General features: G+C 37.0%; 1 protein-coding gene across 3 annotated transcripts in view; it reads right to left on the reverse strand.

Annotated features, from left to right (window-relative positions):
* Positions 1-11,564, reverse strand: part of MS3_00009835 (uncharacterized protein) — a 39,091-nt gene extending 27,527 nt beyond the window's left edge. The window contains exons 1-6 of one of the 3 annotated variants that reach the window (XM_051218236.1): positions 10,925-11,564; positions 10,677-10,893; positions 9,371-9,581; positions 8,017-8,148; positions 6,881-7,262; positions 4,696-4,800 (exon numbers count right to left, since the gene is read on the reverse strand). In XM_051218236.1, the coding sequence (XP_051074080.1) occupies positions 4,696-4,800; positions 6,881-7,262; positions 8,017-8,148; positions 9,371-9,581; positions 10,677-10,893; positions 10,925-11,437 (1,560 nt within the window). In that variant the 5' untranslated portion in view covers positions 11,438-11,564. Of the gene's footprint in view, positions 1-4,695; positions 4,801-6,880; positions 7,263-8,016; positions 8,149-9,370 lie in introns of all 3 variants that reach the window. The other 2 variants (XM_051218237.1, XM_051218238.1) reach the window with 2 other exon arrangements.
* Positions 11,565-12,295: the final 731 nt, after the last annotated feature.

Below are 12,295 nucleotides of genomic sequence, written 5' to 3' on the forward strand. Positions count from 1 at the left end.
GACAACCGTTTATTTTTAGCAAACACAAATTTTAAGCATAAGGAGAGACATCGTTTAACATGGCGACCGCCTGCACCAAACCAACAGTGGACGCAAATAGACCATATTGCCATCAGTCATCGTTGGAGAGGCCCAATAGAAGACTGTCGCTCGTTCTGAAAACGAGGCTGATCCAGATGTTGCTTGGAAAGATATACAAAGAACTGTGGAAACAGCAGCGACATCCATTAGTGATTTAAACCAAATGGTCAAGGAAAACCAGTGGATTTCTGCTACATCTATCGCACTAATAGACTCTTGTAGACCTATCCCATCAGGCTCTTAACACGATGATGAATGAAAACAAGTCAAATTTAGGTTAACTAGGAATCTAAGGAACGATCGTGAGCAGTAGTAGGCAACGAAAGCAAAAGAGATGGAAAAGGCAGCGACTGTAGATGACGCAAGACAGCTCTACAGACTAATAAAAGAAACCGGAATTAAAAAGTCTAGTGTAAGTGAGACTATCTCGGAAAAAGACAACACCCTCATCTACTCTCAGTCCAGACGTTTAAAACGACAGACAGAACACTTTAAGGAGCAGTTCACCTGGCCTACAGCTACTCTACAACTATCCATCAATCCCAGAATGCCTGAATAGAACATTGAAGTAGGTCCCCCGACTCTAGTTGAGGTTCAAAAAGCTCTAGCTAATCTGAAGCGAGGAAGAGCAGCTGGTCCGGATGGATTGGCTCCAGAGGTTTTTAAGGATGGTGGTCGAATTTTAGTGATTAGGTTGACTGATATTTTAGCTAAGATCTGGGAGTTAGACGTTATTCCATCTGACTGGTCACAATCACTGATTGTCCAAACACATAAGGGCGTCGAAATCATCCTGTGACAAACATAGAGGAATTAGTTTGACTAACATAACATCTAAAATACTAGCCTCACTAATTATCGGACACCTAACAAAGACTTGTGAACTGCAAACACGAGAAAATCAGGCTGGCTTCAGATCTGGTCGTGGCTGCATCGGCCACATATTCGCCATTCGTCAGGTTCTAGAACATAGGCATACTTACCGGCGTCTGACAATGGTGGTTTTTCTTGACTTAGAAGCAGCATTTGACTCGGTAGACCGCGAGATTCTGTGGCAGTGTCTGTCATTGAAAGGCGTACCTCAGAAGTACATAAACCTTGTGAAGGGTCTTTACTCGAACACTCTAGTCGAGTCAGAGCTTATGGTGAACTGTCATCTGATTTTGCAACATCAAGTGGTGTCCGTCAAGGCTGTCCACTTTCTCTATTTCTGTTTAACTTCATCATAGACATACTGATGGAAACAACGTTCTCGTCGACTGAATTTTCGGGCATCGATCTCCTACCAGGGGGTCCACTTATCGACTTAGAATACGCAGATGATATAGTCCTGTTTGGTGAAGACGCTGATAAAATGCAGAGTCTTTTGGTAGCACTAAGCAACAATGCCAGAATGTTTGGAATGCGTTTCTCCCCCTCTAAATGCAAGTTGTTGCTCCAAGACTGGCCTTCGTCAACACCTGGACTAAGGATATGGAGCGTGAAGTAGTCGAACGCGTCGGCAACTTATCTTGAAGGTATTATCAGCCCTAATGGGTTGTTGTCTGACGAAATCGATTCGAAAAGCTCGTTTAGCTTTTGTCAACTTGCGTCACCTATGGCGAAGGCGAGACATCCGTCTATCAATTAAGGGACGAGTATACTGCTCAGCAGTTCGTTCTCTTCTACTTTACAGAAGCGAAACGTGGCCAATAACGTTAGAAGATACTCGTAAGTTACAAGTATTTGATCACAAATGTCTTAGAAATATAGCTCGCATTTGTTGGGATCACCGGGTAAGTAGTAGTGAGGTCAGGCGTAGGATATTGAGGGATGGTGGTAAATCAGTTTATGAGGTTGTGAATCTTCATCGACTGAGATGGTTGGACCACGTGTTACGTATGCCTGAACACCGGTTACCACGACGCGCAATGCTAACCAGCATTGGGGATGGTTGGAAGAAAGTTAGGGGCGGCCAAATAAAAACGTATCATCAGTGCCTAAAGTCACTAACTTCTAGTCTGAGCCATGTTGTTTGGAGTCCGCGTGACTATCGTAACCAATGGTTGGAGACTCTGTGTGACATGGCTCAGAATCGATCACAATGGCGTCGGTGTATACACTCTGTCTTCCCTTAAACTATGAGATTAAAATCACTTTATACCTTTCTTTCTACGAACTAATCCTTTCCCCCTGTATTATATCCTTATATACAATCTTTCTTTTATATATTACTACCATTGAAGTAACTACTTCTATGAATTCGGTGTTCATCTTGTTGTGTTAGTGAGGTGTGACAACTTGAACCAGTGCATGTATGTGCCTGGTTCTACTTTGTAGCTGACTGACTGGATTTAGGTTTCATGTTACGTCCAACAAACCTGGATGGATACCAGTTTTGAAAAACATATGTCGGAGGTTGTATAGTTCCTCGTCTACCGTATCTCCCGATAATGTTCGCCTAACCCTGGATGATAAAAATTGAATTAAGTTTCTTTTTCTACTTAAAGAGGTCCCAGCTGTGAAAACTCGTGTATTGTCCGTCCCAAGTTGGTTTTCGATATATAGGTCTCTGTAATGTATTTATGTACTGTACACAATAAAATAGGTGAGCGAGGAACTAAGTCGGGTAGAATTCATTCACAACAAATTATGTAACTACGCTTCATTACAAAAGTGGAAATTTGCACGCGAAGTCTCTGTGAGCACAAGAGAAAAGTTGCTTTATACAACTAAGGGTTATTTGGCCTTTTATAAAGGCAAGGCACATTGGCTTCAATGAAAGTCTTGACAATTGTTTCATAAATATATTGAGAACCAGTTTATAAAAAACCAGTAGCTAGCCACTTATCACAGGTCTTATGAAGGTATTCAGTTTCTACTTTTTCACCGTTTAGTACAGTAGATAAAGAGACATATCAAAATGCAACCATCCAATAAAGTTTTTAGATTTCGTAACAGCAGAAAAACCGGTTAAAAAAAGGCAAAAATCGATATCGAATAAATAAGCTGAAAGAAAAAAACAAAAGTAATAAGACAGGAGACTTGAGAGAAAACAAGGGGTGAATACATCACTGTAATCGATGTGGAATTGTATCGCTCAAAGTTAACAATTAATGATCTTCATTTTAACACTTATCGGGGATTCGACCACTAAGACATCATGGCAGTTTTAGTATATTTAGTGATCGGGTCACAGTCAGTCAGTCAGTAACAACGTAGAACTTCGTACGTACGTACATCAGTTCGAGTTGCCATACCACATTAGCACAGAGATGCAGTAGTCGATTCAAATCCCGTAGTGGTAGAGGTAGCAAGACTATAAGCAGTAATCGGGAAGATTAGGGTTTGGAGATGTTAATTAAAGAGTATAATCCAGTGAAATAAATTTAAGAAGAGAAAAAAGAGACAAGGAGGAATCAGGAGATTAGAATTTGGGAGAACACAAGGAGTGGATGCACCTGCGCCATTGCAAACGATTTTGAGCCATGTCATTCAGGGTCTCTAACCATCGGTTGCTATCATCTCGTGGTCCCCAACCAGGTAGTCTACACCTACCAACATGACTCAGTCCACTTGTCAGTGACTTCATGGACTTGTGCCATGTTTTGGTTTGGCCGCCCCTAGCTTTCTTCCAACCTACTCCTATACCACTGAACATAGCACGTCGAGGTAGTCGGTGATTGGGCATACGTAACACGTGTATGCCCAACCACAGCAGTTACTCCACCAAGAGAATATCTTTAGACAAGCTAGAAATATTTTCCTTTGCTTATTTTTCACCGACTGAAACTAGCTCTTCTTATTAATAATACAAATATACTCATCATTCTTCATATGCTTAAAAGGTTTACCTACGACCATAAATAAGATTTGATTTACTTTTTAGCTATATCGGATCACATTCTACTATTTTACTTCCAATCAAAAAGCTCCCACAAGTAGATTCCTTAATAATTACAAGTAGACAGAGAAAGATACTACAAATGGACCCAAACGATTCATTTATATGAGAGGCAAAGATAGTTGTCAATGTGTTACAAATAAACTGCCAGACCAATTTTGATGCAAATCAGGAAGCTTCTTTTACTAAAACGAACACACAAAAGGTACAGACTGATCTCGATTCTTCAGGGACACAAAACAGTTTTGACCTTTATTGAATCTTGTAACCTACTCTATTCCTTTTTTATTCTACAAGACTAACGAACTCCAAGTCCAATCCAAAATACATATTGAATTACCCTTTAATACACCCTATCGACGAATAAATGTTATCATCCATTATATATATACGGCTCCCATGATAAAAATACACGATAGTCCTAGAACTCTTAATGTACCTGGAAATCTGGTGAATATTTTCGCAGGACTTAATTCTATTCGGTTCCTCTTCTTTTCTCACCACACATTTAAGTGCCAAATTCCCGAAGAATATAACTGAGAATGAATCAAGAGAGCACGAGCATGAATCCCAAGTTATAGAAAAAAAATTATTTGGCACTTAATAAACACTGGTAGTTCTATAAGCTTTTCGTAAATAGATCCATTATATGCAATAGCGAAATAATCAATTTAATTTTGAATTACTTGGTAGTATTATAAATAATAGTAATAAGAACTATTTGGACATACCTGAAATGCTAAAAACATTGTCAGCAGACAAAAGGTGAAAATAAAGAAGACAAGAATAAAAAGGCTGACTACACTGTCTACCCATGAGTCCAAGTAACGACAAAGCTAAAATAAATTAAAAACCAGAAATTCTTTAATTTCATAGAAATAATATCAATTTAACCGTTCAATATGCAAAACCAAGAGACGTAAAACAAATTGACATATTTTATAAGCCCTGAGGTTATTGCCAAAATAATTTGAAGTAAAGCACTCAAGTTAGTAACTTATATAAACAATATAGTAATGGCATTATTTAATAACCCAATATAACTTTCTAAACTCAGCATCAAGCCACACTTTCATTATGAGGGTTAATGGTACTACCTTGCTGCCCAAACTGAAGTACATGGAGCGAGATTCTACAGCTCCAACTATTATGCCACTACCCATAAACTAGAAAACAAGCTTGAATGCAACTACTGGATATACAAGATAACAACTAATTGAATTTCTAGCCTATCAAGTTAACTTTAGTTTCAAGTGATACATAAAACACAAAGCAGTAGTTTCCATATTGTTCCCGCTTGATTAATTCCATTAACTTATTTAATGTGATCTGAAACTAAGAGTTCATTCCACATTAAAGTTTAAAGGAAAGCGTAATAAAAAAAACTGTACATGAGTTGCGCGGATCCACTTGAACAATGTTTTTTTTAAATATAGTTACTAAATTGAAAAATATTTAACAGAAAACCTAACCACTAATGCAAAAGACTTACAAACCATGATGGAACTATCAGTTTATCACTTCACTAACAGGTGCATTTTACATGTTCTTAACTTTTAACAAACAAATGTTAGTTAAAAACAGTAAATTATTCAGTGATACTGTAGTGAACAGAACACGGGTGGGGACAACCGAACTATATTTAGCACAAACTTACAGTTACTTGGTAAAATAGAAAAACCATACTACAATACTTAATCTGCAAAATGTTCAATAATTGTCTCGAACTTCATTGTTCTTGCATTTCCATACTAATTGCTTTCTATTCCCGCTCTTCCTTTCTTGATCTTCCCCATCTTCTGCCGCCAGAAATTACATTCCTGACTCGCATCATATACTAATTATATCAATATAAGTAGTACGCACCACAATACTACTCTTTATCTGTTACCTTTACATTGTTAGCAAAAATGAATTATTATTATTATTAAGCATTTTAGCTAGACAGAGTGAGGAATATCAGATGAAAAGTGAGGATGCATTCACTATTCATCTTCTCGATCCAGTCCAGTATTTCTTCACACATACTTTCCCATTCTGCCTCTTTGAACTATGTCCCTTTTGTTTAACCTTTCTTGTCATTATTGCTACCATATGATTTCGATCATTTCTGCCAATCTTGTCAGTTTTATCTTCTCATGATAACAGTGGTAATTGCAACTTCGGTCAACGCACATTTCCAGGCTCTTAGTCGATGATGACTTATTTCATGCAGTTCAACTAATATGAACGACAATTATTACTACCATCTTATGATCATCGAATATTGTTTTTTTTACAGATTACTTCATGAATTTATTTAGGAAGAATTTGTGCAACATGCCTTAACAGTTTACGCTATATACAAAAATAACTAAAAGTTATGAAAACATAAATGTTTTTAATGGTTTCAAAATGCATTTCTAACATATTGGAGTACGAGTATTACTTTTATCTTCATAAGATTTATTATTGAACCTTCGGTTATAGCTTCACTTAAAATCTACTTAATTGATAAAGCAAATAAAAATGATATTTTGAGATGTAACGTATATTTATTACTACATTTTTCTCAAGTATAACTTTTAGTGACATATAACTGACAAAAATGTCCTACGGTCGATCTATTAAAGTAGATTTTTATGGAATAGCAGTTATATACACTAGGTAGTGTCAGCATATCTTCAAAATGTCTATGGTACTCCAAATCAATAGTTTGGATTGTTAGGCGAATGGCTCAAAGCAAATATAACTACTTCAATCCGAGAAAAAATATCCTAATTTAATTTGATGGCTGATTACGTGATATTACGTTATTTTACTACTCTTGAAGTTTGATGTCAAGAAGTAAGAACTTGAATAAATAAAATTATAGGTAGAAACAAAAGTTAATACATAGTCTCTATAACCAGTAATATCTCAAATTAGGCAACTTACTTTTCTATCGCAATATCCCAATAATGTAAGCAATCCGTGCACAGGCCTAGGGACGACCGACTTTAAATAAGCTTTTCTTTGTTCCATAGTCAAATTCGGAGTAATGGTCTGTAATAGACTGTTCAGTTTATAAAGAACCCAATGTGATAGTTCTTGTAGTTTTAAACAAAGTGATAGACGAAAAATCCCAAAGAAAATTAAGATAAAACAAATCAAATATAATGGCCATTGATAAAGCCAAATAGCGACGAGAAAATGAGCCCATAATAATGCAAGAAAACAGCGATTGACAAATGAACTGTCAGGATAACAAGTATCGTTTGTACAAGCTGCGTCAAAAATGTTTTCCGATCTAGGAAGTGAACTACCTCTCGCACGAAACCTGTAGAAAAAAATTTTAAATAGGAATTTTAATTAACATATTATTTTTCAAAATAACGAAGATTGTGGAAGAAAACGATCTAGATATGAGTGGCAGAAATATTACTTGTAGGTTTAGATAAGGATAATTACCAAATCTACATAGCCTTCAAGGTTTATTCAGTTTTCCTCTAAAAATACTTGCCAGCTTTAGTGGCTGCATTGTTATTCTGATGTACTAAACGCAGCACAATTGTGTACAAGCTCAGACATAACCAAACTTCTATTGTGATACGATTATAGTTTCTCATGCAAAAATATAGAGTCCATTGTTTTGAAGTGTGCTTCAACGAATGAAAATCTCACTTTAAACAACAGAGGATCAGAAATATGACTGGAAATAGACGTTTTATCTAAAACAAATGATTCAAACACTTGAAAACAGGTTATAGACGAATTACAGAGATGGCTGATTGTGACCTGTTCTATTTAACGGTTTCATTATGCATACAATAAAATGTCCGTTAAGGCTATTTAAATTTGGCAGGAAAGAAATTTTTCGGGATAGAAATAAACAATAAGATTATCCGCGAATATGAAATAAGATTAAACTAGTGAAATACTTGTTGGTCTTCTTAACTTAATAATTCCTAAAATCTCAACTTAGCACATAAATAATGACTAAAGCGTAGTCATGAGTTGTTGAATTACGTTAGTACTCAAATTCAATCTAGTCATCTAGGATACGTAAAACTATGACTTATTCATGCGCTTACCCTTTTCCTTCCAATATTGCACTCCATGATTTTGCGGAAGATAAACACAACTGTTCAGACATGAAAGCTCGGAGCTCACTAACTGGATCAAATCCATAGGACGATCCTGTCTGTACTGGAAGGAAAGCTTGCCTGAAATAAATAAATACATGAGTAAAATGAATACACGTAAAGTTAAGTAAAAACAAAACACTTAGTTTAAGTCAAAAATTATACGACGTTGACATTGTTTTGGTAAAATACAACTGCTATGGTATTTTAAAAAATGTATGCAATTATAATGACCTGTCACTACATGAATAATGATGAAATTCTATTAGTTAGAAATCCTATGTCATTATTATGCTCGATGAATACGACACTGAAATTTTACTTAACGTTAGATATGTGACCGAGGACTTGTGGAACCACATTTAGTGTTACCTGGTTCACTTTTAAAATATCCTTATGATAAGAACATACGTCGTCCAGAACATCTACCAGAGGATGCCATACTCACTAGTGATAATGAGTAACGTTTTAACGGGCGTTTACTTAAATATCCCTTCAAAAAATCCATCATTTTTGATATTTGAAAACGAATATATACTAAGCACTCCGTTTTTGGCTACGCAGATTCACTGCATACTAATAAACACTAAACGGTATGTAGCCTGGTCATCGAAAATGATCAACGGTACAATACAAAATGACAAAGATGTGATTTAGTTACTAAATACATGCAGCCAAAAATGCTACTTGATCGTTTCTAATTTTACACAGTAGAATTTAAGTTGATGACCAGATACTATCAAATTCCGAAATCACTGCTTCTAAGCACTACACAAATGTATGATTTGACTCCACAAGATAAGCAGATTAGTGATGAACGCTGTTGAAGAACAGTTAAAATAGGTATGAAATATTATAACGCAGTGAAAGATCTTTACAGGTTGACATTTAAGTAAGAGAAAGAGTATTTGGGTTTATGGCGTGTAACCAAGTATAAGGTGTATCAGATATTTTATAGTCAACTGATGAATACACCTCCTTTAAGTCTGTGGTTGACTGCAAATCATAGACATTCAGTGAATCCAGCTTGGTGACCCAGGAACATAACTATTGAATCATAGCTTTAGACTCGTTTTACTTAATTCGATATAACAAAATACTTTTATCCTATGACAGATAACAAAAGATAAATGAATTATAGCATAACGAGAGTCATATCTGTACAATTTATTACTCTTTTTTGACTGACAAAGATAGATATCATTGTCTAACTGGCATTAATATCTTTACATTAGTTGCTAAAATGGGGACCGTAATACTTGGAACTACTTCCTGAGTTCATCTGACTTAGTGAAAAACTAACCTCAGAAACTGCGACCATCTTAGAGGAAGACCAGTTTGACGCTGTTGTTCTTCCTTTTTTGTCTGACTTTGGTGTATTTGAGTAGAACCCTCGAAAGGCTTACTGAATTCCGTACTAACTTCTGCCAGTGTGTCACAGGAAACTGCACTCCTAATTAACTCGGGAGATCCCCCATCTAATGCAGTAACAGTATGGCAAGAAGCCCACCGTTCTGCAAACAGCAAAAGTTAAAAATTAGTAAACAATCCCAAATAACAAGTTGACTAGTGAAATTTGATGTTAACAAAGTCTTGGGAAGTAACATAACGTCAACATATTATAAGAACATGTTTCTACTATGCTTATATACCCAGTAGATTTACTGAACATATTCAGCTACTTGGGGACTTGAAAAAAGACAGATTTATTAACAAGCCAGTGTGCTGAATACAGCAATCTATATCCAACATTACAATTATTAAATTATTCGTGCGCTCACAGTCTGCTTTCGCTTACGCGCTGGTTCAATCGTAACTACTATGATGTTTTTGATAGTTCTGAGGTAACTTTTTGAACTAACTACAGTAATTTGCATTATAATGATCTCACTATTTGTTACCAACCTGTTTACAGTAACCAATGCCCTTAAATGTCATAGTACAGCCGAGGGTGGGGAGAGTCCGCTCTCGAAATACTCACACATGGTCAAACGTATACATACACCGTCAGGGAAGTCCTAATCACTGCCTCGTGGAGGGGTTGTTGCTTACGAAAATGAGAACGAAAAGCGAATTTCCGGCCCTTTAACTGAGTTGATAAGTACAGAGGATCCACCCAGAGAAGTTAGGAGACCCTGATTCCAAACCAAGGGTGCACATGGGCTCCGTGATCCTGAGGGACAAAAAGACGTACAAACCTATTGTTGGTAACAGGCTACTATGTGACATCTGACGTTGCTCCACTGGCTTGTGGACTAGACCTCGAGGTGAAGGGCTTGGGGAGTGGCCTCCAAATAAAACCACCTGCCTCGGTTCGGGCGCCCGGGCAGTTTCCCAGCCCCCACATAAATCTAAAGATGAAGTGTGGGACATACATATTTAGTGCCCCTTTGTATCAGTATTGATGTGTTTAAGTAAATAAATAATAGACTTCCAAACCCAACAAGAAATAACAGCTGGAAACAAAATTGCAAAGATGAAAAGTACCACTGAACTAAACATAAGTGCAACTAAATCACATAACAAAGTCTAAAACAATAATCTAAAGGCTTACAGAAAAAATACAAGCTAATTTAATGTTATCCTGAATGTGGACGTAAATATCTGACCTTGACAACTGCCATCAGCTTCTTCAGTGAAACCCCAGTAGCCAACTATCAAGACTGCAACAGAAAATAAAAATACGGGTATCCTTAGAACCCCACCAAACGATGTACACCACAACAGCAATGAAAGCCAGAAAAAGTGTGACACACTGTACACGAAGTGGAAATTGGATGGTTTTAATAAAGCAATCATGCCGTAGATAATACCTAGAGTAATAACCTGTAAATCTAGAAAACTGAGTTAGATTTACCAATTTGAACGATGTAAATTCTAAGACGCAATCAACGAATGATATTAAGAAGTAAGAGATACTTATAGATAATCCAGGGAGCCAGAAAAAATCAAAGTAGGAAGAAATGTTGAAAGCGAGGAGAAGAAACAGAGATGTTTTAAGTAAACTCCAGTGATCAGACATTTTCTTGATTAAAATGGAATAGAGAGCATTAGAAACTCGGAACGGTACAACAACAGTCTCTACTAAAAGCAACTGATCTTCTGCATCAACACGCCTAACCCATCCACGAATAACATCAGTTAACGAATTTTTAAATGGATATAACACCGTCCCGCACAAAACGGCCCACAAAAGAGGTCTGACAAAAACCTGGAGCGTATAATAAACTGCCAGAATGGCAACGCATATTAAAGAAAGAATTATAAAAGCAGCAGCATTATAAAATGCTTGTCGGATGGCCTTAATTTGAGAGTGTGACAAGCGAAGGTACTGCTCGAAGCCGAAAGATGTAGCTACAAAAGATTCCATTAACTACTGGTAGACGTGATTTTCTTCACACTTCTCTAAGCACGAATGCCAGGATTTACCAGCGTTACCGAAATAAACGTCGCTCATTCGAACTACCGCCTATCCAGTAAGGTCACGTATTTTCAAGGCTAAGCACTGTCTATGAAGCTGACAGTTTCACTGAATTAAACACAATTTTTGGGTTACTGATGTCTGTTTCTACTTCGTTTATCCCTCTTATCTCTGAGGATCTCTGTACGTCAGTTACAGACAACATATCTAGTACTACTGCAAAAAAGGTAAACAAACTATTCAATTTGAGTCACCATCATGGCTTTACGGGGCGTTTCCAAGCCTCTCGGAAGCTTGTAGCAAAAATGGCGTGCTTAAGAGGTTTCAGTGGCCACGGTGAGTTGGACAGCTACCCCAAAGATGTCACGTGCATTGAGTTTGATGACGATTTTATACTCAGCACCATCATAGTCAAAGGATCACAATGCCGGTCAAATCAAAAGTCATTGATGAACGAGTCCGAAGATGTTGGAACAATAAATAAATCTCCAGGCATGTAGAGAGCCTATGATGTCCGAGTGAGGCGCAGATGTGTTCGTACGTGCTAGATCAGAGCACGTGAGGGCTTGATCAAGCAGTTTTATAAACGTATGTAATTCATCTGCCATGCGAGTTTCGGAGGGAAGATTGTTCCATATTATTTCGTACGTGATGATGAAGAAGTTTTCCCGATTTTTTGATCTGTATTTCTCAACTTTGACCGTAGGTACTTTGTTTCGAAGTTCGTATTCATGTGAATCTCGGGCAAGAACTATATTACATGTTCAATAAGTCAGAGTTTTGAGTAGTTTGAGGTAGAGAATGAAA

Source organism: Schistosoma haematobium, chromosome 1 (assembly GCF_000699445.3).
Source record: "Schistosoma haematobium chromosome 1, whole genome shotgun sequence".
Classification (NCBI taxonomy): domain Eukaryota; kingdom Metazoa; phylum Platyhelminthes; class Trematoda; order Strigeidida; family Schistosomatidae; genus Schistosoma; species Schistosoma haematobium.